Raw genomic sequence first — 25,427 nt, forward strand, 5'->3', positions numbered from 1 at the left:
CTAAACAGGAAAGAGTAAAGAAGCAACAAGCACAGTAACTCCCTTTAAAAACACTACCAGCACCTCCAGCAGCCACAGCTTAATCACACGGCCGCCCTCGCCTAAACGGAAGCTGGGAAGCGAGTGCCAGTATGAGCAGCTCCTGGTACCCAGCTAAAAATTCCATCACCATAGAAGGGGGAGAATGAGAACCAAGGGACAAAAAGTTGTCTCTGCCATTCACCTCTCTCAATGCTCTACTCCATTGAACAGTTCACTAATAAGAGTTTCATACCCACGGCCCCATGGCTATGTCCATTTCAGTGGAGGTTTCCTAGAATCCTGGAGATGAAGCAAACCCACCCTATTTTGAAGGTGCCCTGCCAGGGCCAGGGGACAAGATCTTTGAAAGAGAAGGTCTTTCAGGCCTAAGTTAGGACAACGATGATGAAGAACTTGGACTTCTACACCCTGAAGAAGTGCATGGATCATTTTTGAACCATTCTGCTGCACAGAGGCTGCTTTTCTTTTGGTGGTGGCCATGGTGGCAGTGGTGATGTTGGGGTTTGAACCCAGGGTCTTGCACATACCAGGCAAATATTCTACCACCAACTTATATCCCCAGACTGAATTAAGTTTCTTCTAACAAAAAATAGTCAAGTTTATTTTCAGTCTGGCTTTGCTTTTCTCTAAATAAAATCCCTTGAATGTTCACTCCGTAAGTGTAACAAGCGGTTGTTGTGCTTTTGAATCTTGAACTACAATCTGTAATCAATCAAAATTGTGGACTGGAAATATTGCATCAGAATGAATCTAGTTAAGGATACTATTTGACACAGGTATTTGATGTGTATCATGTACTTGGCATGGTTACGTTTTTGAGCTGCTGCAGAAAGTTTAAAGGATAGCAGCAAGCTATCCCTTGCTAGAGGAAAGATCCACCTACCACAGACCACAAATGAGGGGATCCTAAAGTTTGCGGAGGGAAATCAGAAGAAAATACACAAGACTCTAGAAATGGAGAGTGCAGCAGTGCAGCCAGAGGAATTCCAAGAGACTGGAATTTCTAGAGTCATAAGCTCCACTCTCGTGGCGGGGTGAGGGACAGCAGTCTGCTGGCTACGTCTGGATCGTGTTCCGTGTGCTGTGTGAGTCCACCCGCCAGCTGTGACGGTGGACAGGGATGCCTGGCTCAGCTGAGGTGAGGAAGGTGCTCCAGCCTCGGGAGGGGAGACGTAGCAGGAAATTGCTGGGATGGATACAAACTTTAAAAATAGTGGCGGTGATGAGATAGAAGAAATAAAGATAGGTAGAACAGACACCATGAAAATAATTCTAAAACTACTTTTAAAAAGACTGCAACTTGAGGACACTAAGTTATCCATGTTATCTATATCTGTGTTCCATATCTTTTATGCCATAGGCTTAATTGTTTGTTTTCTTCCAGGCCCATCCTCTTAAATCCCTTAAGGACACTGGAAGTCCATAAATTAACTCCAGTGATAAAGGGCAGAAACCTGACCTTAAGATTTAAAAAACAACAACAAAAACCAGATTCAAATGGTTCAAAGCATGTTTAAGGCAAAACATCTGAGATCACTCATCTGAAAAATCGTACCTTCACGAACACAGATAGATCCCCAACCATATCCTCGAGGGCCCCACGCTCTATTTTCTCCAAGTACGTTCTTCTTTAATTGTCCCTAATAACACTTTCCCATGTCTCTCAACTGACACATCCCAAAATTCTTTTCTGTGGCTTGTCAAGAACCGCCTTGGTGGACTGAGTCGAGGGCCCTACCTGCTCTTTGTTGGGACTCCTTGGACCCAGTCTGGTGACAGAGGAAGGGAATGGAGGCAAAATGTCAGAGGGACTTACAAGGCTGACTGCTGTTATCTGCACAGAGCAGCGGAAAGCATGATACATACTAAGTGCCCAATAAATATCTGTTCAATTAAACATTTCAAAGGTCTACTTCACTTGTATTAATATTTAAAGAAGGGAGTCACACCAGATAGTGTTAGAGAGCTGCATGAATAATGTATCACAGTTTAGCTAGATACAAAAAAGATTTAAGTTTTTAGTATAAACTAGAAGAATTTTATGTTTTTTCTTTTCTTTAAATATACTACTACATGAGTTTAGGAACTGAAAGCTGTGCTCTCCTAACAAATAGAGGAGGCTCCACGAATGAACAAGAGATCTAGGTTAAAATGAATAATGTATGAAAACATAAATACAGATCCGGTTTAAGTATTCGAGGAAAAACAATTCACTTTGTAAAACCCTAATTTACGAACTTTTAGTTTGGGGGGGGGGGCAGGAGAATCATGAGTGAGGAACACAGTGAGACCTTGACTCCTATTTTCAAAAAGAATTTTTAAAGAAAATACTGCTTTACAAAGAATGCTAAGGTAGAAACTGTTTATGCCACAGCAAAACAGAAAACAAAAGTCTACCTCATAACACTATATCCCTCCGCCTCCACCCACCCTCAATATCACATAGTGATTAAGTTTGTATTTATCATTAAGGTCTTATATTTTAGTAATTCAGTATTTTTATAGGATTAATCAAATATGATCAAGTATTTTAAAAGTAGAGAGATGACTGCTCTGTAGCTCGGTGGTGGAGAACTTGCCTAAAATCTTGCAAGGCCCTGCATTCCAACCCCAGTTGTCATTTTTTAAAAATTGTTTTGCTGGGCATGGTGCTACTTGGGAAAATGAGGCAGAAGGATCATGACTTCAGGGCCAGTCTGAGCAATTTAGGAAAACCTTGTCTGGAAACAAAAATGAAACACAGAAAGAAAAAAAAAAAAAAATAGGGATTGGTGATAGATAACACAGCAAAGTCCTCTAAAGCAAACGTAAAACATGGCTAAAATATAAAAGCAGTATCCAAAGGAAAACAACGGTCTTTACACTAGTAGAGATTAACAATTCAATGATACTGTTAAAGCCACATGAGTAAGGATTTTCAACCTTTTGTTACAATGTAATGAGCACGGAGCATGGAAAGCTGACACCTGATCCACTTCCGTGAAGGCAGTCCTCCTGGTGAGCAGTGTGCAGCTAAAAGCCTTCCTGGGACCTGGGCTTAGAGGAGGCTGGGAAGACACCTGGCAGACTACGCCAAGGACACTACAACTGATAAAAAGCTTTAAGTATGCAGAATCAACAGAAAGTCAGTTAACTAGCCCACTGCTGTTTAAGAATTCTTATTCCTGTAGTTCATTCCAAAAATGTGCTTTTATTCCAAAATATTCTGTCTTTTTCCTTTTTTTTTTTTTTTTTTTTATCGGTACCAGGGATCGAACTCACGACTGCCTGCTTGCAAGGCAGACGCTTATGCCGCTGAGCTAAATCTCCAGCCCCCCAAAATATTCTGGCTCAAGAACGTTCTAAAACTTTCAAACCAGGATAAGGAAGACCCCACACATTCACAAACTTTTAAAATCTGCATTCCTAAGAGCTTAGGAATCTTACTTAGTAATCTTACTTACTTAGTAATCTTACTAAGTAAAATGTTTTACCATTGGCTTTTTTCAAATAACTACTCTTTAGAACATTCTACATTCTTTGAACATATCTCAAAACACTGTCAATAACGAAGCTGTGCTCCCCTAACCCTCATCTCTAGCAGCTAAGATAACATGAAAGCCCAACTGCCAAATTAAACTCATGTCTGCAGCACTTTAAGTCTTAACACTGGACAATCCTGGTCTCTTCAGTCTTGCCCTCCTTTGCTCCCTCATTGCCTTTGTCCACTCGTGTGTGCACCAACATTCGCACACCACTATAGCCGGAATCGTAATGCGCAACTGACCAGATAACTAAGTATCACTTAAAACTTAACTCCAGCGCTTCTGCGTAATGCAAATACCAAAAATCTACTTTACCCAGCTTACTCACGTTCCTCATCCTACCAGCATTCAGAGCTTAAAGTGATGTCTTATTCAAATTATTTTTCAAAACAAAACAAAACAAAAAAAAGACAGACTTTTGGCTGCACCTATGATACTGTTTTTTCATGCCACAATGCAGACACTATAGCCAGACAGAAAGAAATCCAAACACCAGGGACCTCAGCATGAACCTCTCCCGAGACCAGTCACTCAAAGACCAGCTCAGCCTTGCAGCAGTAATAGAGCTGAGTGAAATTACTTCTTTCCCTCTAAAGAATTTTTCTTAGATTCTCTGGCAGTGAAACATTGTAGACTTTGCCAAGCTTTTATAGGAGTAAAGGGTATCCAGACATTTCTTGGTTACACTGTAAAGCACTTACAGTAGAGCTCAGAGCAAAATGAAAATGGCAAACTGTATAAAAGCAAGCAACTTACTTCTCTATCCAGATTCTCTGAAAACTGGAGGGACTTTGCTTGTCAGACTGTATCAGCAATCACTGGTGCCAGATGACTGCTTCTGAATTAAAGAAACCAGAATACTGCAATGACTTGGACAATTAAAAAGAAAACACTTTGAAAGAAAAATATTAAGGATCTATATACCACAGCTGGAACTTAGAATCTTTATGAATCTGCCCACAACTTTTATTTTTCTATACAAATAAAGAGTTTCATGTCCTTAAATTCAGGAAGTTATATTTCCAACTAGTCTCAGTAACAAATAATATAAAACACACAAGAAAAAGGAAGAAAAGTATGTACTGTACCACTCTCAATGGTTCTCACCTCGAGGGAGGAAGGAGGCAGAGGGATTTTTATACATTTCTACTGCCTTCAGAATTTTATTTAAACATCAAAATATGAAAAACATGTTCATATTCCAGTGGAATAAAACATTCAATGTAAGTGTGCTTTTCTGATCAAAGAGACTGAAATTAAAAGATCTACTCAGCACTATGGGCGAGCATCCTGCTTTTTGCAACATGAATAACTGCTGTCAAAGCTGTTACTTTACAACACAGTCGATGCTGTCTTTCAACGTCCAAAAACAGACTGTGTGTTTCAGACACTTGAAATTTATGCCAAGAGTCTCGAAGGCAGAAGTCTACACATGAAGACAAACACTAAAACACAGAAACACGCTGGAAATGAATACTACCATAATAAAGCTAATTCTACCATCCTGCAAGGCCCACTCATGGAACAGAGGATGACTAACACTGATGAATCATCCTCCAGGGTTCAGACTACATGAGTTCATTTAATCCAGTCTACACATTTTGTATGAGAAAACAGGTCTGAAGAAGACAAAGCTTCACAGAGGAGGCTGCATTAACTCGGGAAGTCACCTTTCACAAACCATACTCATATCAAAGATGATGGTGCCCTGAGCATTATGCAATGCAGCCAACCTGATAGCTTTCATGTCTGCACAATTATCTAGGTTTTATTTTTTTGTTGAGACACAGTATCACTGTGTGGCCCAGGCTGACCTAAAAGTTGTCAGATACCTGCCTCAGCCTCCTGAGAAGCTGGAACTCCAAGTGAGCACCACTTTACAAACTTTACAAAACTTTACAAAACTATTCAGAGACAGAATCAGGATTGAAATAATCTCCCTCCTCCTCTTTGGTTCACCATCATCTGGATTCACAAAACTATGACAGAAAACAAAATTTAACAGTGCATTTATGATAAAACCCCAATTTTTATCCTCCTTAACTCTCCATATATAATTCTTTTGGGGAAATGGCATGAATCCCTACACTAATCCTGAGCAAAGAACATCATATACATTCCAAGGAAATCTACAAACTAGACACAAGCCTCCAAAACAAAACATCTAAAGAAAAAAGTCTAAAGATGGTCCATATCAAAAGCTACAGGTAAAAACAGGAGTGAAAGTTTCACTTGTCCAAACCTGACTCTCTACTGTGATATAATCCCACACTGACTGTAACAGAGGATTTAGATAAAGGGATTCATAATTATGACTGCCATGTTATATCTGCTAAAACTAAATTACCTAGACTTGCTTCCCAGGAGAAGAGGCCAACTTCATCTGTACTGATGTCATACTAAGAAAACACTTTTGGCTACAATCCTTGATGTCAATTAAGATATGAATCCAGTACATTCAGTACTCTCCTGGGTCACACAAAGCAGATTAAATTTTTATCCATAGAGAAACTAGGACAAAAACTGGACACAGTACGTTCAACCTTTTTTTCATAATTCACTATCACTCAATGATAGAGAAGATCTAGCCACTAAGCAAAAACAGTTCAGACCACTGCTGCGTAAATAACCAAAGTAGTTCTTCCAACTTCTGAAACTGCACAGCCACCTGTGATTCATCACAAAGAAGCTCAAAGCGATAAAAAGCAGACAAACAAAATGAACAAGAGTGCCCTTGAGAAAGTTCTGGCAGGGAAACTGCTTGGGAATTACATAACAAAACTATCTATATTAGAGCATCAAAAAGAGATTACATTGCCAAAGATAAGTTCATTTAAAAAAATCTGCTGAGAACAACATTATCCTTCTAGTTCTAAATCTGTGCAAAATATGTATACATACTGAACCCCACTCCTCTGCCTACATGGGTTTGAGGAGTTTAATCAGGCTTAGTAATTATTAGTTTCTCTTCACAAGATATATGGTGAAAAGAAGATCAGGAACAAAATCTTAGGGAAAAGGTAATGTCTCTGAATGCTCTGCTTCCCCTGCCCAACACACACACACACACACACACACACACACACACTAGTACTGAAAGTTGAACTCAGGGTGTTGGGTGCCAGGAAAATGTTTTACCACTGAGCTCTGAACCAAACATCTAAACTGTTTTATAGTGTCCCAAGAGCAAACCTCAGTGTGGGATGCAAACCTTCATGAGTCCACTGGCCACACTGTCATTAGAGATGGCCTGGAAAGGTGCAGAGATTTTTTGAAGCAAGTTAGGGACCTGGTTTCTGCATTAGTGGTCTTCCTATAACAAGGGCAAACTACATGTGAATGAAAGATCAAAACCAGGCAGGGCCCACCCAGGGAGAAATCCGTGATGTCTCATTTGCCTCAATTACTTCTGTTTATGACAAATAGCTTTGACCCAACTCCACAGAAATGGATTGGCTAGGATTCCCAGAGTAGAGACTGGGATCCAAAACACATGATGTAGAATTAGAGCTGGGGGACCCACTCAGGGATCTAAGCACTCAATAAACATCATTCATAGGTGGGTAACACAGCAAAATTAAGAGCCACAACTAATAATGACTTCACACACCAATTTTCCCAATCTACAGAACAAGTGAAAATACTGTACCCCCCATCCTGGAACTTTAGTCTGCTTCATTAATAGTATTTTAGGTCTCAAATATCACATCCACAAACTCAGTAGTAGAGCACTCGTAGGTTGGATCTGCAGTATCTCAAAGCGCAGGCGACAAAGATGCACACCTGAAACCTCGGCTACTCCTCATCACTACTGACTACTGTGGCACTGTACCACTGCCAGCTAGAAGCTTCTCTCAGCCGGACAGTCACGTAGCAAGAATCCATTTGCACAGGAGGATAGGTTCCTTAGATTTTCAAGTTTTGTTCTTAAAATCACTAAAAGACTCATAAAACAAACTAATGACTTCAGAGAGGAGTAAACTTTCATGGGGCCCAGGGAAAGCTTGGTAACTAAGATTTTCTTAGACATCGCTGGTTAGATTTTGGAAACTACCAAAAGGAACATCTAGATCCACAGTCCACAGAAAGTCCTGGGGGAGCTCAGGTGGAACTCAAGTGTAGGTTCAGGTGAAAGAACGCAGCCAACCCAGGTGACTCCAGGGCCTAAAAATCAAAGTGACCACAACACACACAACAGTGAGTCACAATGTAGGAGCAGATTTTGGGTAGGCATTTTAGAGTAAAATCAAGGTGCCTAGTAAGTCCCAAAGCATTCACTGTTAATCTCATTGTCAAAGGACGATGCAACTATATCTGCACAGAACATTTCTGTTCAAGGGTTCCATTCAATGAAGGGTTCTTTGTGCAGGGTAATTAAGCCGCAGGCAGGTTACGTGGTTCTGAAGGAAGGAGCTATCATATAGTTTGTTGGAAAACTCAAAACACTGAATGTAAATTAGATTCCCATAGCTATCCATTAAATGTCACTCATGGGTGACAGAGCACAGTGAAGAAGTAAAAAACTTTTCCAGTACCTAAATACAAAGAAATAGACGTGTAAATACTCCCCTGACTCACTCCTCTTCTAAAACCTAATTATAGTGGGGTAAGGTGCTGCACACACCTATAGTCTCAATTTCTCAAGAGGTTAAGGCAGGAGGATTACCTGAGCCCTGCAGTTTGAGGTCAAATTGCTGTGCAACATAGCAAGACTCCATGTCAAAAAAAACCCCACTCTTCTGGAAAATAATTGGGTTTTATGTCATTTTATGTTATCCTCCTTTAAGTGGAAAGCTTTGAGTGTGGGTTCAGGTCAGCATACACCCCTGTCCCCGAGAACAGACCCTTCTACTCGCTGAGGTAAACTCCGATCTACAAACCCTGGCACAGATGCCTACCTCAGATGGAATCAGATTCTCTTTTGCCAGCATTTGGCTCTGAAGCAGCTGGTCAGGCACACTGTGTCCTGGAACTGCCTGGAACTGAAGCACATATAAATCCAGGCTCTGTGCACCAGAAGAGGGCAAGCAGGTCTCTACCGAGAGAAGGAAGAGACTGATTTACCAAAGGAGGTAGAAATAAAGGACAGGACAAGGTGACTGGTAACTGAGCTAGCTCCTGACAGTCTGCAGACACCAAACTCTGATGACTACTCTGGACCTGTATAATACTGTTCCATATTTTGTTCCATTCCCTTGAACAGATTTCTATTACTTTCAATCAAAGTTTTTGTTTTGCTTTCTGAGACAGAGTCCTGGGATTTACTCGGTAGTTAAGAAGACCTTGAATTTGTGATCCTCCTGCCTTATCCTATGCAATGCTGAGATTACCTATCAAGTCCTTTCTTGTTTCAGTTTGGTCCTGCTTTGTTTTGATTTTTGTACCTGGGACTGAACTCACAACCTTGCACTTGCAAGGCAGGCACTTTTGCTGCTGAGCTAAATCCTCAGCCCTACCTATCAAGCCTTAAATCATTGCCAAAACTTTATTACAAAAACAGAATATTTTAAGACAGGATTTTTAAACTGAGTGTGGTGGCACAGGCCTGTAATCCTAGCACTTGGGAAGCTAAGGCAGGAGGAGCACAGCAAGTTCAAGGTCAGCCTGGGCTACCTACCAGCAGTGAGTTCAAGGCCAGCCCGAACTAGTGAGATTCTACCTCAAAAACAAACAATAGCAAAAATCACAATTTTTAGCATATTCTCTACAACTGTAAAGGCTGAGAAACAATTTAAATATCAACAAAAAAGAGTTAGAAAATTATAACACAGTAACTCAATGAAATATAGTACAATCACCAAAAACTATGCAATTTACCAAATAACTAAGAAAAATATTTGTGTTTTATGGTTATATTCATGTAAAATACTTTTTGAAAAAAAGTAATAGAAGCAGATGGGGATGGGGATAGGGAACAGTGGGTTATCAATGCTGTTTTAATTTCTTGTCTGTTATTAATCATAACTAGGAAGAAAAATCTAATTACTGAAAGCTAGAAGTAGCTCAAATGTCCATTACTGGCAGATATGCTAAAAGAAAAAAGAATAATCCATATAATGAAATACCACCCGGCAACCAGAAGGTAAACAACTGATCCCATGTATCTCAAATACACATACTAAATGAAAGATAAAAAAGACAAACATAGTAGGTAACTCTATACAATATTCCAGAAAGGCATAACTAAAGGAACAAGATTAATGTCTTCTTGGGAACAGGAGAAGATGATTGAAAGCACAAGAAAACTTTTTGGTATGACAGGAATTTCTCTTCTTTGTTGTTGGCAGTTATACACCTATATGTGATTGTCAAAACTCAATGAATTATGTTATATATGAAAAAGGGACAAATTTTGATATATGTAAATTGTATTTCAATAAAGGAGACACTGAGCTTGGAAACCAAGCCAAAGCTATTAATATTAAGGTATCTCTAAGAATCTTTTTTTTTTTTTTTTGTCTTTTTGAGACAGGGTCTCGCCATGCAGTTCAGGCTGGCCTTGAGCTCACTTTGTAGCCCAGGCTAGTCCCGAACTCACAACGATCCTCCTGCCTCAGCCTCCTGAGTGCTGGGATTACAGGTGTGAGCCACCACGCCCAGCTCAGAATTAATTTTCTAATACTGTCTAGCAAATCTATCAAGAATCCACTTTATATCAGACACATCACAAAGAGTTACTATAAAATTAAGCAGAAAAAAATAAGCATAGCTATACACATTGTAGTTAATACATACAAGTACAAACACTGCTCACTTTCTAGGAGTTGGGGTCAGGGAAGGCATCTCTGAAAGTCACTAGTTTTAGTTTAGACTTGAGGTATAAAGTAGCAGGTTAAGGTTTCCCAATATACCATTATGTCAACAGCTAACATCAACTCAACTGTTTAAATATAAGAAGTGGTTATATTTTAATATTTTGGTATGATACAGAATGAAGCCTCCAAAAGAAAAATCCTTGTAAAAGCTAACCTTACAGACAGTATCTGGAGCTGAAAGGAAGTGTTTGGATTTTAGAAATCTTTAGAGTATAATGATTCATCCATCCATTGTTAGTTGTGAAAAATTATTAACCAGTATATACCTATTTCCTTCAAATGAGGTAGACCTAAGGATAACTACAGCTCATGTTGTGGTATTTTTTAAAGGCTTGTGTGATGTTAATCTCCACCGTGAACCTGATTAAACTGAAAGCTGCCTACTAATAAGCAGGCCCGCCCCAGCCGTGCCTGGGCGGGGTCATTCAGGGGTGATCTCTGGGACTCCGTCTGGTCCCCACCTTCTTCCTCCCAGGCTTTCCCAGCACTCTCTTCCAGGCTGCCACAAGCCAGCAGCCTTTGCCCACCACAGCCTCCACCACAATGCTCCTGCCATGGTGCCAGCCCATCACCAACAGAAGCTCGAAAGCATGAGGCAAAACAAACCTTTCCTCTTTGAAGTTATGCCCATCAGGTACTTTGGTCACAGTCACAACAAGGTGACCAAGATACTCTGTTGTACTCCTTTTGGTGGAATTTACCATGACTTATTTATCAAGGTTTCCTGCAGCTCATCAACGATTCTAAATGATTATACAGACAAACGGACCAAAATGTTATCCAGAATGTTCTGTGATTGATAAGCAAAACTCTTCACGTTCTGGGGATCAAACTCAAGGGCATCTATCTCTAAACTTGGCTTCAGAAGCTCTACTCCTTCCTGAGATTCACTCCAGAACTCAGACCTTCTCTCCATGGTAAATGCCTCTGGGATTCTTCTCCACCCAACGTCTGAGCGCCGAGGGTGAGGCGGGCTTGGCCCCTGGTTCCCTTTCTCCTCTGCACTCAAATCTTTTTTTCCATACACTCTCTCACATTTCTCACTTTCAGCAAAAGGCACTGCTGGGCAGCTAGGTGGATCAGATGGAAAACCCAGGGGTCACCCTTAACTCACCTCTTTCCCTTTCACCCCAGTAGAAATTCCAATAGGCATCCCTTTGAAAATGCATCCCAACGGCAACATTTCTCACCTTCACTACTGTCCCCTAGCTCAAGCCACCACTGTCTCTCTCCAACAGGGAAAATCAGTTCCCTTACCTCCATGCAGCATCATCTCCTTTTAGCAAGTAAAATGATCTATAGCTTCTCAACATGCTACTATAAAAAAGGAACCCATTGATCTACCATAGTATTATGTTTAAATGTGTGTCCCCCAAAGGACACAAGATGGAGTTGCTGTGCACTTTTGGGAGGTGACAGGTCCTTGGTCACTGTGGGGTGTGCCCCCAAAGAGGACTGTGGGACCCTGCTTGTTTGCTCTTTCTCTTTGCTTCTGGTTCATGATATAACCAGACTATTCCACAGACACACTCCTGCTATGTCTCACCCTTGCCAGAGGACCAAGGTAATGGGGCCACCTAATCTCAGACTGAACTTCCACAACTATGAGCCAAAACAAATCTCTAAATTAATTGGGGTATTTCATTATAGTGGTACAAAGCTGACTAATGCAAACAGTAATTAGCAACAGATTAACCTCTGTGTAAAGGTGACAAGAAACGTGGGGTCTTGTTGCCACTCTCAAATCGTATCACTCTGCCCAAACTTAACAGCCAGCCATGAGATGCAATGACGCCATGGCTGAATCTCTGAAAAATCAGGGCCTGCTCACTGCTAAGTGAAGGAGTTCCAAAAGAATATTGTACTTTCCTGCTCTTATCTAATCAGAGCTCTACAATTGTCCTTGGAAAGCTATGAGGAAATGGGTGCTGCTTTTAGCCTTTTGACCAGGTTTAATCTTTATGACTTGAAGTCTTCCAGCCCATTTGACTCCAACAAAAATTCTGTACCATATTGTATCCAAACAGTTTCCAGCAAGAATGTTAAATGTTTCTTCCATAACCTGCTAGCTTTAAACATACAGGCCTTTGTTAAAATGGCCTATTGTCTGTAAGTTCTAAAACACTGCTTTACTTTGTGTTTCAAGACAGTATACAGGAAACAAGGCATGTTACTGTTTCAATTCCTGACTGTCATCAACATTACATATTAAAGAGTTTCGTGCAAATTAGAATCATCTAGAAATATATTCAGTGGCCCAGATTTATAAAAACTAACCCCAATATTTACTATTTTAAATTTTTTAAAAGTTGGTCATTAAACCATTACTCCCCCTACACAAGTCAGAAAGAAAACACTCAGCCCTCACACCCCTCTGAACAATTCACCCTCCCCTCATGGCCACCCTTCCCTTCTCCGTGACTGTCCTCTGGTAGCAGAAGGCTGTGTGGATCTGTGCCATTCGGGTCCTCTTTGCAAGCCATGACTATTTTTAGGCTGGCAGCCCTTCTCCAATTCCTAACTTGGCCCTAGATATAATGAGGCAGTCTTTCGAAGCCAGGCAAGTCCCAGAAAGGTTAGGTACACTCCTGTGAACACAGCAAGAACGTCCCCATAAGCCAGACAGGAACGATACCCAGGTCTGACCTCACTGCCCTGAGCTGGCCATGTGTGAGGCTGATCTCCCACTTCACATATACGACACATCATGTTTGTGACTATAACAGGTTAAAATGTCAAAGCTCAAAGAGATCTTACTGTCTATATGTGGAGACTTGGAGGTACATGCTAGAAAACTTAAAACAACTCATTGATGAGACTTTCTTTGTTAAAATAGCATGTCTATTACCAAAGCTGAGATTTCAGGTTTTTGTAACAGCCTTGGAAAGAGATTCTGAATATAAGATAGATATATGAAGTTTTACATATACATATATAAATACATATATACAATATACATATAAATATATATAATATATATATTTCCAAAACAAGTGTAATTATATACTACAAACATATACTAATAAAATATTTAAAGATATTAAAAATATTCAAAGAAAAATTTAGTCATCTTCCAAATAAAGAAGAGCAGAGGGGAGAAGGGATTGATGGGAGGGTACAGGAATTGGGGGGAGAGCAAACCATATCATGTACAGGTACATGAACATGTCATTATGTACATTTAAAATATACCAATAAAATCTAACGTTAAAAAAAGAAGCACTTACAAAGAATGCAGTAAGGTAAACATTCCCTGTGCTATTTATAAATACAAGCATATATGATATCATTTCTAATTGAAACAGGCTCTCCAGAAAACAAAATGCATCTGTCTACTGCTGCATCTCTATAAAGATGCTGTAGCAATGTGAATTTTGAGAACTATAAATTCAAGATAAATATTTGGTTGGCTTTTCCATCTCACTACTAAAATGAGCATCAGCACCTCAAACTAGGCTTAAATGTCTTAATAATTGAAATTTTTGAGAGAATGTCTCCAAAAATGTGAGTGGGCTTATAATTCACATCATACTCTTTCTCTAAGGACATGCTGACATAACAGAGTTGATCTATTTTCTTTACAAATTATAAGACATTGCAAATCTTAACAAGAATTGACACTTTGGAACAAGTTTATGTTGTCCATTTCTGTTGATAACATACAAGATCTTACAAAAACGCTGAAGATAACAAAACTGGCTTTTATATTTGTCTCAGAGCTGCAGGTTTAAAAAATAAAAAAGATTCACTCATGAATCTTGGTTCTGGCAGTGAGCACCTGCTTCTGAGTCTCCCTGGCTCTGAAGGTGAACACATCTTTGCCTGCCAGACATGCTCCCTGCATCACTCTGGAGCTGAGACTTCTCAAGTATTGCTAAATGTGAGTGTGGTCTGGGAGAACTAAGGAATACAACATGGACCCCAGAAAGTAAGAAACCCAGCCAAGTGCCCTCTCCTCCCTTAAGATCAGAACAAAATCTCACTGCTCCAATAATGGCTACTTTTTGTTTTTCTTGGAGGGGAGTACAGGAAGAAAGACTCTCCAGATCTTTCCCTAACAAACATAAAGGAATAGAAGCTATAATATTTTATAAAACAAAAAAAATTTAATAGACACATTGCTGTGTTCTGAGAAGAATTTAGTAATTCACAAATTGGGCTTTGTTGGTTTTATATTTCTATGGATAATGTGTCACTCAAAACCTTTTATCCATGAAAATAATTTTGGGGTGGTTCCATATGTAAGACAACCTAATCATGACAGCCTTTATAATCATGGGGACCTTTAAAATCAATTACCAGTCAAGACGGAAACTTAGTAATTATCCCTGGCAATAAATTCTCAACAGAAACAATGCAATAACGTGCTGGCTTCAACCTCAAAGGCAACCTCAGTTGTGGCCAACAAATTCCAAAGTGACCTGACCCGGGCCTTTGTTCCAGCTCACAGATCTGTGGGTCCTGGTGACATGGCAATTCAGCTGAGTTTAAAGCAGGTAGGAAGGGAGTGAGGATTTTTCTCTCCCAGGAAGAGCAGTGTGTGCTCAGTGGAGGCAGACAGGCCTTCCTGGAAGCAGCACCTGGACCAGACAACTCTCACCCTGCCATGATGCTACTCAGTGTTCCCCAAGGCACAGGTGCTGGGTGCTGGGATCATAGTCCTGCACCACCATTCCCATTTTAAAAAATAAAAGACTCTTCTAACACAGCTGGCAACAAGCACTGCACAGCGAGGCTGGCATAAGAGGCGAAAAATGATCTGAAGCTTTTGAATGTCAGAGAAGCTTGCAAGAGAAAAGGCTCTACAAACAGTGTTCAGCACACCAAAGCCTGACAAGCAAGGACCCGCTCTCTCTGACACATCGTCAACTGCACTTCTGCCCACACTTAGCAGTGTGTGAGGCCAAGATGGGAGAGTAAGCAGCTACCTTTTCTACAGACAGAGATAACAACATCAGTGTACAGCTCTTCAAGTCCACAAAGCATTCTCACACTGACAGCTCACGTCAATCACCCTCCTCCACCCCTCCTCCCCTCTTAGAGATATTTCACCTGATATTTCCAGAAGCATCCCTGCACAAGAAACAGTTAATAAACAGCACTGAACGCAGTATGCACAGTTCAAATGTGGGTATTTTCTTTTGAGACATAATCTTGCTATGGTGCCCTGGCTGGCCTTGAACTCCTGGGCTCAAGCATCCTCCAGCCTCATCCTCCATGTTGCTAGAGCTACAGGTATGTACCACTGTGCACAGCTCAATGTGTAATTGTGAACTCTGTCTACCTCCTCATAACAACAAAAATCTCCTAACATTTGGCAGTACCTGTACAGCCAGATAGTCGTAAGCCACCCAGACCTGAAAGGTCTACATTATTCATGAAACTTGCAAACTGATTCAGTAACTGGGTTACACTGGTAAGTCAAAAATAATCTTGACCTCATTTTCCTCACCTATGAAAACTGATATAACAATAATAATCCATCTCATAGGGTTTAGAGTTAAATGAAATTTTTAGAAATTTTCTAACTCATGCACCGTTGTTAGTTGAAACTGTTGGCAATCTTTTATGATAGTTTTTAAAAATTATCCTTATTTACTGATAACCGAAGCTCAACAATTTGTTCCTTTGGCCACAAGAACTTTCTGAGATGATGGGCAAGTTCTAGATATTGAATGATGTGATTATTCAAAAGGATATTTGCCAAAACTCATAATTGTACACTTAAACTAGATGCATTTCATTTAATAGTGCTAATTTTATCATAATTATTTTTCAGAGATCATGTTACCAGTAAATAACAGTGTGTATTCTGGACCATATACCTTATTTTATGTTGGAATCTACAGATATTTTTCCCTTAGTTCTTGTTCTATAATCCACTTTCCAACTGTTATGGCTTTACAGCTATGGTAGGCGTTCCTCCAATGCCTAATGTGCTAATACATGGGGCTTCTGAGAGGAAACTAGATCATGGGTAAATGACAATGGTTTACAGGAGTGTGATGCTAGATTATGAGTGTGGGACTGATGTAGTCTACTGATTGGTTCAGCAGAGTTCTAGATAATGGGTAACAGAAAGGCCCACGCCGGATGTGTGTGGTACCAACCAACAGGCATGTGGCCTAAATGGAGTAAAAAAGGAAAGGAAGGCTCGCTGCTTATTGCTTCCTTCCCTACCCAGCTATGGACGGTCTCTCTTGTGCCATGCTCCTCAGCCATGTTTCTCTGCCTTGGAGCCAGCCAACTATGGACTGCAACCTCTAGAAACTGTGAGCCAAAATAAGCCTCTCCTCCTTTAACTTGCCCTTATCAGATATTTTACCCCAGAAATGAAAACGTAATTGAGACACCAGTTAATCTTTCCTACCCAGTTGAAGTTCTATTAACTGCCATTCTCGTATATTTGTTCAGATCTTTACATTTTACTGTTACAACATAAATATATTCACTCAGACCTTCCTACAAATGTAGGTCTCTGGCTACAATCCTGTAAGGCACTGTAGCCACGAACTAAACAATCACCTTGAAAATCAAGGCAAAGCCCTGTACTAGTTTCCTACAGACTCAAATCAACAGATTTTTAAGAACCTAAAACATATTTATCAATCTAAATCAGCATTCCCTCCACAATGTATTAAGTGACTAAATTTAAAGTACTATTCTAAAATCTCTTGACAGGTGAACACAAATAAATTGTTTCACTGGCCATTATGTTAGAGTAAAAATAATTATTGGAATTTCATCAAAAAGTGAGCGGTTTTTTTCTCAGCTGGGTGTGGTTCTACATATCTGTAATCCCAGCACTCAGGAGATCAAGGGAGGATGACCAGGAGTTCATTGCCAGCTTGGACACATAGTAAGACCTTGTCTCAAAAAGTTGAAAAAAAAAAAGCCTGTTCTCATGAAAATCAGTAAATATCTATGAAAGCCAAAAAAATAAAACTAAGTTCCAGGACAGGATAAAGCCATACAAAAGAATCATGTTTATAAAAGTAAATAACTAAAACCACACCACCACGTACATTCTGTACTTGTCAAGGGCCCTGTCAAGGACTGGGCTAAAGAAATGATTGTATGGAAAGCCTTCGCATACTTTTTGGTTATAAATTATATACAGCTCATTAAGGAAATTGCCTAAAAGGTGGCTCTGTTTGTTTGAAGGAAATAAGGCTAGACCAGGGTGGCAAGGCAAAGTTTAAAGCTAAATAAAAATCTTTTCCCAAGAGTGTTAAATGACCAAGAACAACTCCTTGTTTGGAACCTTCAGACATCTCTTCAAAGTCCACTTGGCTAAAAGGAAATAATTTTCCATCTGAATCGTGCCAAGACCAATTGAGAAATGTCACTCTGTGTGTATAGTTACGCAAACTGGCACCTTACCTTGTACCTCCCAACCTTTATTAAACACCAACTTCCTGTACCATTTACTTTAAAATGATCAGGCTTTCCACTGGCCAATAAAAGTTCTCAAACAGAAGGACAATGTATGTACACATCTAACTCTCACAAGCAAAGGCAGAGCTGACCTCCTGAAATAAGACCTTACTGTTGCACATTCCTTAGAAGACACTTTCTTGATCGGCAACTGACAAGCCTGTGGGTTTGAAAGCATTTGGTTAAGACCCAGGTGAAACTGTGCCTTTGTAGGGCGTGTGTCATCCCAGCTCCAATGGACACCGGCAATCTCTTTTTCCATCTAGATTTGCCCTCACTAATTCCCTGCATCTGTGCAGCTTAAAATAAGGAAGCAGAATTCAAGAATTTTATAGAAAAAACTATTTGGAGACATCAGCCATGATGGTGGACACCTGTAATCTCAGTACTCCAGGAGACAAGGCAGGAAGAACTTGAGTTCAAGCCCAGCCTCAACTACATTGTGAAACCCTGTCTCAAAAAACAAAAATGAAAGGTTTCAGAAAAATAAATATGAATCCTTATTCAACAAACAAGACTTTGGACTACTGATCTGTAAAATGTTGTACAATTAAGTGATTCAAATAATTTTTTTTACAGAATTTTATTACATTTTTTTGAAAAATAAGTCTGAAAACTACAACGTTCTATAGAAATGGACTGCACTGCATATAATGTAATTCACTAGCTGTCAACTTTCCATTGGTGTCACTAAGCTAAGTGGCTGGCATTCAACATTGTTTTATGTATCGTGGTTAGAAAATAAAAGACAAAACCTAAGCTATGTCATCTAAACTTTTATATAACCTAACTATTCTATGACTTTGATTTTACATTAGCACCAATACGCAGAAAACCCTGGCAGCAATAACTTAGGATCCTACCGGCATTAAAATTATTCATCATATTGGGAGTAGAGAATGTATGTATGGGTATAAGACCTGGGTAATAGCACTAGTATCTTAACTTATTCACCATAAGACTGAACATGCATTCAAATAGTTCTGGTCTCAGTGTCCTTAAGTACAAAACTGAGCTCTCCACTCACAGGGCTGATGTGCTAACTGAATGAGAATGTTCTTAATGTGTTACAAGGTGCTTTCAGAAAACATATGACTTTGCCTGAAAGACAAAAGCACAGAAACACTTTAGTATTTAACTATATGAACACTGTAACACTGTAACATTTTACAGTTGAAACTTCTAAATATAAATATTTTGGACTAAGTTACAGGTTAGAAATTAGGAGTCCTCCCATAGATTAAAATCCACAGTACATTAGTTGGAAGTGATGACTCAACTCTAAGTGCTTTTAGAAAGTGCTGAGAGCAAACTGGCAACATAATTTATCGACTTTCACAAAGATGAAAGCATCTGCTTGGATTTTAAAAGATAGTTTGAATACAACAAAATATCAGCAGCCCCCGAATTTCAAAATACTAAAGAAAACCAAGAGATGACAAAACTGAAGTCTAAAATATTGCCAAATGTTACTGTAAAAACCAACTCTTTGAAAGGAAGTAGGAAAGTTATCGGGTTTCTGTGCCTAGATTTTAATTCCCAACAGAGAACAGGAACAGATTTAAGCAACATTTTTCACCAAAAATAAGTCACGGAAATTACATGAAACACCTAAACACCAATCAGTGAATCAAAAGAGAATTACAACAATAAACAAAAGAAGATTGTGCCTATTAGCAAATTAGTCCAAGAGATAAGTACTATCCCTAAGGTATCCATGGGGTAACTGGGTATAGAGGTCATAAAGCAACTCACACTGCTCACACATGAGCCCAGCTTGGTCGAACGGCTCGGTGTGTACACCATCACATTCTTTTTCCAGGTGTCCTGCCACCCACAGCCTTTTCTCCAATTCTATAACAAGGTATGTTTCCAAGGTCTCATAACTGACATTAGGTTGAGCAAAATTTAGCTAAGTACTAGAATATGTTTCATTATTCCAAATTCAATAAAATCAGGAGGAAGGAGAGGAAAAAAGCAATATTTAGCACTGAAAGATGAGGAAGAGAGCTAATCACTCAAAATCAAAACCCTCACTATGTAAGCAGAAGATAATTTCCCTTGATTATGTATCTACAAAGTTAGAAGTTTGTACTAAACATTGCTTAGTGAGCTATACCCAGGACTTCCAATAATAGTCAAGTCTGCAATATAAAATCATGTAAAATTTTTCATAAAAAGCGATGTAGGATTTTTCCTACTTGCATTCTTTTTTGACTGGCTGGACTCTCATTTTCAGATGGGAATTAAAACCTCTCTATAGTTAGCATTATTACCATCACAAAGCAACATCAGAAGTCAAAACACACATTTCTTAAATATAAAACAAAAAATTCAATACTACATGAGGGTATTAACTCAAGTTGCATAATCAGAAATTCCAGTGAGCTACAAGAGTTTTATGGAAATGCAAAACTACGTGAAACAAAATTTTTGTTTATTATTGACATTGTTGGAGACTGGGTCTCCTTATGTGGCCCAAATAGTCCTCAGACAATCTTCCGGCCTCACTTAGCCTCTCAGACACTAAAATTACAAACATACACCATACCCTTGGCATAAGTCTTAATAAATGTAATATGACAAAGAACAATCTTAGAATGAAAAACCATCTGGATTCCTCTGTAAGCTGTAAATACTTGGTTCTCTAAATGGAAAACAGCCCAAGAGAAATTGTCAACTTCTGATTGTCTGCACAAATGGAGAATGTAATCAGTTAGCACAAGTGGAATTAATTCTGTATAAGTATATGCACGTGAGTGTGCCAGATGTTCATGACAAAGCAGTAACTCAGAAGGAGCAGGAGACTCAGCACCGTGCAGCTCTGCTACGCAGCTCCTACTGGCATCCTTTTCTGAATGACATACGACAGGCTGAGCCATCTTTGCCCTCTTTATGTGCTGTGAATACACACTGGACAAAGCATAGGGGCTAAAAATAACTTCTAGTAGCTGTGATTCCCTGAAAAAAAAGAATTTCAAGTTCTCATGTCATCAGAGCTCTCGATTTGTTCTAGGCTACATTTGTCACAGTAATTACAAAAATACAAACATTCCAAGAATCATAAAGTTTAAACTCTATCCTCAGGAAGTTTACAAGAGGTAACAAGAAAGATTGCAAAATGCAATTATAGAATATCCAGAGAAGTGAAGTGAAGCCACAGATTGCAGGGCTAAGTGTCTTGCTTCTCAATTTCTGGTAAGGAAAGAAAAAGTAATGGTGATTGTTTGTTTAGACAACCAGCAATGTCAGTGCAGCCTGTGTTTTTTTGGTCAATGCACCAGGTGCTATTTCCAATTTATGGCACAATGTTAACAACCTAGGGAGAATATTTCTAGCAACACAAACTCTAATAGCCTCCTACTACTGGGGCCAAATTCTTTCCACCTGTGTCCATCTACACCGCCCAGCATTCAAACCATAAAAGGTACAGGGCTGGAGCTGATGAAAATCAAATATAATATCCTAACAGCAAGGATTTTATCCACATGCTTTTTATTCATCATTTAATATTAAAGCAAAGTCCACATATGGTTGGACTGGCTCCACATATGGAGTCTAGACTGAGGATCTAACAAAATAAGTAATTTTTCTTGGCAAATAGTTCCTGGTATGACTCATTCTTTTGAATCCATTTCCCTAATCCTTCTTACCCTATCACCAGCAAGGACTTCTGCAAACCTTACTTCAGTTGAAATGTATCAGGGTTAGGTGACTAGTAAAGGCAAGTATGACTGAATTCCATAGTGTGCCTAAGAATGGAATAATTACAATAGTTTACCATATAATAAGAATAAGACCTTTCTAGCACAGTGATTTAACTGATATTCTGGTGAATACAACTCAGTCACCTTGTCAGAGAAACGGAGAAAATGTGTAGTCTATGTTTGAATGCTATCAAATTGTTAGTTTGGTTCTATTTTGAGTTCATGAAACTACTGAGATAAGTTTTAAAAGGACATGTAGTGAAGCTAGGTATGGTGGCATATGCCTGTAATCCAGCACTCAGGAGGCTGAAGCAGGAGGACTGCTGTGAGCCCACAGTGAGACTAGACTATGTAAATGAGTTCAAGGCCAACCTGTGCTTCATAGTGAAACCTGTCTCAAAAAAAAAGCAATGAAAAAAAGGACATGTAGTTTCAACTTGGTATCATTAATCTGTAACAATCATCAGGAAATCTACAAGATAAACATAAAAGAAAATTACTTTCTCCTTTGTCACTAAACACTACTAAAAAAACTCACAGGAGCTGCTTATCTAAAATAAAGAAATAAAATATTGACTTTTCCTTCAGGATGGCTATATGCGTAAATAATATGAGTTAAATATTACCAAGTTTCCAAGATGGCAAAAGCATAGAACACTCCTGTAGTAAAGATTTAATGAATACTGTTAAAAATATTATTTAAATTGTTTGTTTGCATAAGAATATAGACTGTATTTACACCTCTTCTTCCTATTCGTCTCACAGAGACATGCATGTCCCAGAGGATTTCTTCCTCAGTGTCAATTTAGAACACAAAATGTCCTGAAACGTTTTTGTTAGTGTGGAAGATCAGGGCACTTTAAATGACTGCCCTTGAAGCACCAGATTTATTTTCTTCTGCATGGAGCTTAAAATACACTTAATTTGCAAGCTACAAAAGTCTGTACTTTTAAAAAGGATAACAAGGTAACATAATCATTTGAAATTCCCTTTCCAAGACAGGATACCTAGAAAGCTGATGTGTCCTCAAACTGTCCCTCCCCTTCACTGGGCTGGCTTCGGGGTACACTGACTGGCCCTGCTCTTCACCCAGCCCATGAAATCAGCATGCTTCAGGAGAAACTGTACATGTAAAACATGAAATCAGTATGCTTCAGGAGAAACTGTATCCCCAGAAGTCCTTTCCTTGCAACTTTTGTCTTTCCCAGCTAGTGAGAAATTCAGATCTGCACCTCTGTCACCACTCAAAAAGAGTCTAGTCAACTCTATCACACAGCAAGCATGTTTCCTCAAGAGAAAGCGGCACTAAAGCTACCTTTACTTTGCCAGGCACGGTAATAATTCCACCACTCTGAGGCTGAAACAGCCAATTTAGCACCTTAGTGAGACCTTGCCTCAAAATAAAAAGGGCAGGGCGTGTAGTTTAAAAGCTACTTTTCCCAGTACTGGAAAGGGGGGGGGGGGGGGAAGAAAGAAATTACATTTACTTGTTTTACAACTTTAGAATGAATTACCATTTCTAAATTACAATGAAGGCAAGATGAGTTGTGCTTCATACTTTTACACATGTAATTAACATGTTTTTAATTCATAGATGGGCCTACAAGCAATAACCAATACCACTTTCAATACTATTTGATGTAGAGTTTAAACTAAGTGTCAGGAAAACCTACTAGCTTCAATGAACAAATTAGGGTTTCTAAGTCAAAGATTTATAGAAAAGTATGTAATCCTCAAGTGCTTAAAAGCTAGTTATTAAGAGAAGCACTTCTAGCGTCACTCAATTTGCTGAGCATACTTTTTCTCTTCTTCTCTCCCGTCTTTCCTTCCTTCCTAGTGGTACTGAAGACTGAGCCACATACATTCGGCCTCCCAGTGTGCTGGAATTGCAGGCAAGCACTCCCCAGCCAGCCCCTCTCTTCCTTGATTGTATGGTACTTGCACAGCAGGGCATTTACAAAATGCTAATTAATTTATGGCACACATGAAAACAGTTTTATTGTACCTATCCACATGGTAAAGATTTGCCTTCAGGGGGCTGGGGATTTAGCTCAGTGGCATAAGAGCCTGCCTTGCAAGCAGGCAGTTGTGAGTTCGATCCCTGGTACCGATAAAAAACGAAAAAGACCAAAAAAAAAAAAAAACAAAAACAAAAAGATTTGCCTTCATATGGGTCAGTCCTAAAATGGGAAATCTTTTTTCTTCAGTTTAAACCAAGTGAACAAGAAAAAGTCAGACTTTAAGAGTGTCATAGGAAACTGCCTCCATGAAAGACTAATAACTGATTTCAAAGCATACTAAAGTCATTTTTAAAAACATAACTGTCAGGAGATGGGGAGTCACCTGAAGCTAGACTACTTCCCTGGCAGGTGCAAGGGGCTGGGTCTAATCCCCAACTCACCCCGCCCCCCCCCCCACTACTGTCAGGGTGTTCTAATAAAACTTTAGAAATCAATTTGCTAAACAAATTTAATATCCTAAACCAAGTATGGAGATGTCTAGACAATGAACCACCTTTTTGGTACCAAATTTCAGGAAAGCTGAGGTTGTACTATGCCATCTAGTCCAGTTTTTCTTGTAGGATGGGATCCTCATCTTGGTCACTACCGCTTAAGTCCTCTGGAGGTCTCAGTTACCACTGTCCAAGCACCTGCCAGCTAAGTGGTTACCTTGTCGTAGGCCCACCTGTCTTCAGAGAAAGTTCACGGCCATTTTTTAATGCCCCAAACACCTGAATACAGCCCTCATCTTCACAACTAAAGTATATATCCTTTTTCAAAGACAGAATGAAAGAAAAGGACTTGGACTCTGATAGAAAACTCATTTTGTTCAATGAGGATTTTTTAAAAATCCACAGGGTAGACTTAAACGTCCAGAGAATAGAAAGATAGCTCAAATTTGGAAATCAGTGAGGTTTGTTTCCTTCAAACAGTTTATTCGTAATTTGGGAAAAACTTCAAACTACACATGCATCTGTCTGGACTTCAAGAAAAAATCGTGGCTGGGGATTTAGCTCAGTGGCATAAGCGCTTGCCTTGCAAGCAGTCAGTCGTGAGTTCGATCCCTGGTACTGATAAAAAAAAAAAAAAGAAAAGAAAAAGAAATCAACAATTCAGCATACAAAATTACAACAATGAACATTAAAAGAAGTCTGTAAGAATACCACTATAAAGGCCAGACATGATAGTGCATGCCTGTGATCCCAGCCCTCAGGAGGCTGAGGCAGCATGACCACTACAAATTTGAGACCAGCCTGGACTACAAAGTGAGTTCTAGGCCAGCCTGAACTGCAGAATGAAACTGTGCCTCAAAAAGGCAGAAAAGGGCTGGAGATATAGCTCAGAGGCAAAGCACCTGCCTGGCAAGTGCCAAAGTCAGAACAAACAACAACAACAAAAACCCACTGTAAGGGATTATTGGAAATAAATGGACTGTTTGCCTAATTTATATAATCACAGAACAACAAATCTGAGTGACAATCCCTGGAATTTAAAACTTTCTGCTGTTGAGTTCAAAGAATGTTGATCCTTTTGATACATGCTACACACAAGGATTTCTCATCAGCAAATGCCAAACTTTTGCAAAAAATCTCTACTCCAGGGCACAAAACTTGTAAAGGATTTGAAAAGAATGAGATTTCTTTTAAAAGTATTTTACCACAGCCACATATACGTATAATTCTTAAACTATGATTTAGAGGTGGTATAAATTTTTTCTGAAAAGTCAACAGATTCAACACTGAAACTATTCCTGTAAGCCAGCACCATTCTAAACACGTTTATCAGGCAAAGACAACATGAAAATACTTGCAATGTAAATGGTGAATGTTTGCTAAGAATTCATAAAAGGTTCATATCAATCAAAAAGTATTAATATGCAAAATGAGAAATTTGGTATAACAT

At 39.3% G+C, this 25,427-nt stretch overlaps 2 protein-coding genes across 9 annotated transcripts in view; one reads left to right on the forward strand and one right to left on the reverse strand.

The window, feature by feature from the left end:
- Positions 1-25,427, reverse strand: part of Mtus1 (microtubule associated scaffold protein 1) — a 148,866-nt gene that overhangs the window by 121,212 nt on the left and 2,227 nt on the right. For 3 of the 8 annotated variants that reach the window (XM_063234612.1, XM_063234614.1, XM_063234611.1), the window contains exons 1-2: positions 8,465-8,601; positions 4,323-4,404 (exon numbers count right to left, since the gene is read on the reverse strand). The exons of 3 other annotated variants lie outside the window; for them this stretch is intronic. The gene's annotated coding sequence lies outside the window, so the exon portion shown is untranslated. Of the gene's footprint in view, positions 1-4,322; positions 4,405-8,464; positions 8,602-25,427 lie in introns of those variants that run through there. 2 more of the 8 variants (XM_013151633.3, XM_013151631.3) reach the window with 1 other exon arrangement.
- The window catches only part of LOC134472580 (basic salivary proline-rich protein 4-like), a 46,816-nt gene that overhangs the window by 13,976 nt on the left and 7,413 nt on the right, over positions 1-25,427 (forward strand). The window contains exon 2 of the mRNA XM_063234514.1: positions 9-145. Coding sequence (XP_063090584.1) covers positions 9-145 — 137 coding nt within the window. The remainder of the gene's footprint in view (positions 1-8; positions 146-25,427) is intronic.

This window comes from Cavia porcellus, unplaced genomic scaffold, assembly GCF_034190915.1.
Source record: "Cavia porcellus strain 051 isolate PalLab524CR breed Dunkin Hartley unplaced genomic scaffold, mCavPor4.1 scaffold_24, whole genome shotgun sequence".
NCBI classification, from domain to species: domain Eukaryota; kingdom Metazoa; phylum Chordata; class Mammalia; order Rodentia; family Caviidae; genus Cavia; species Cavia porcellus.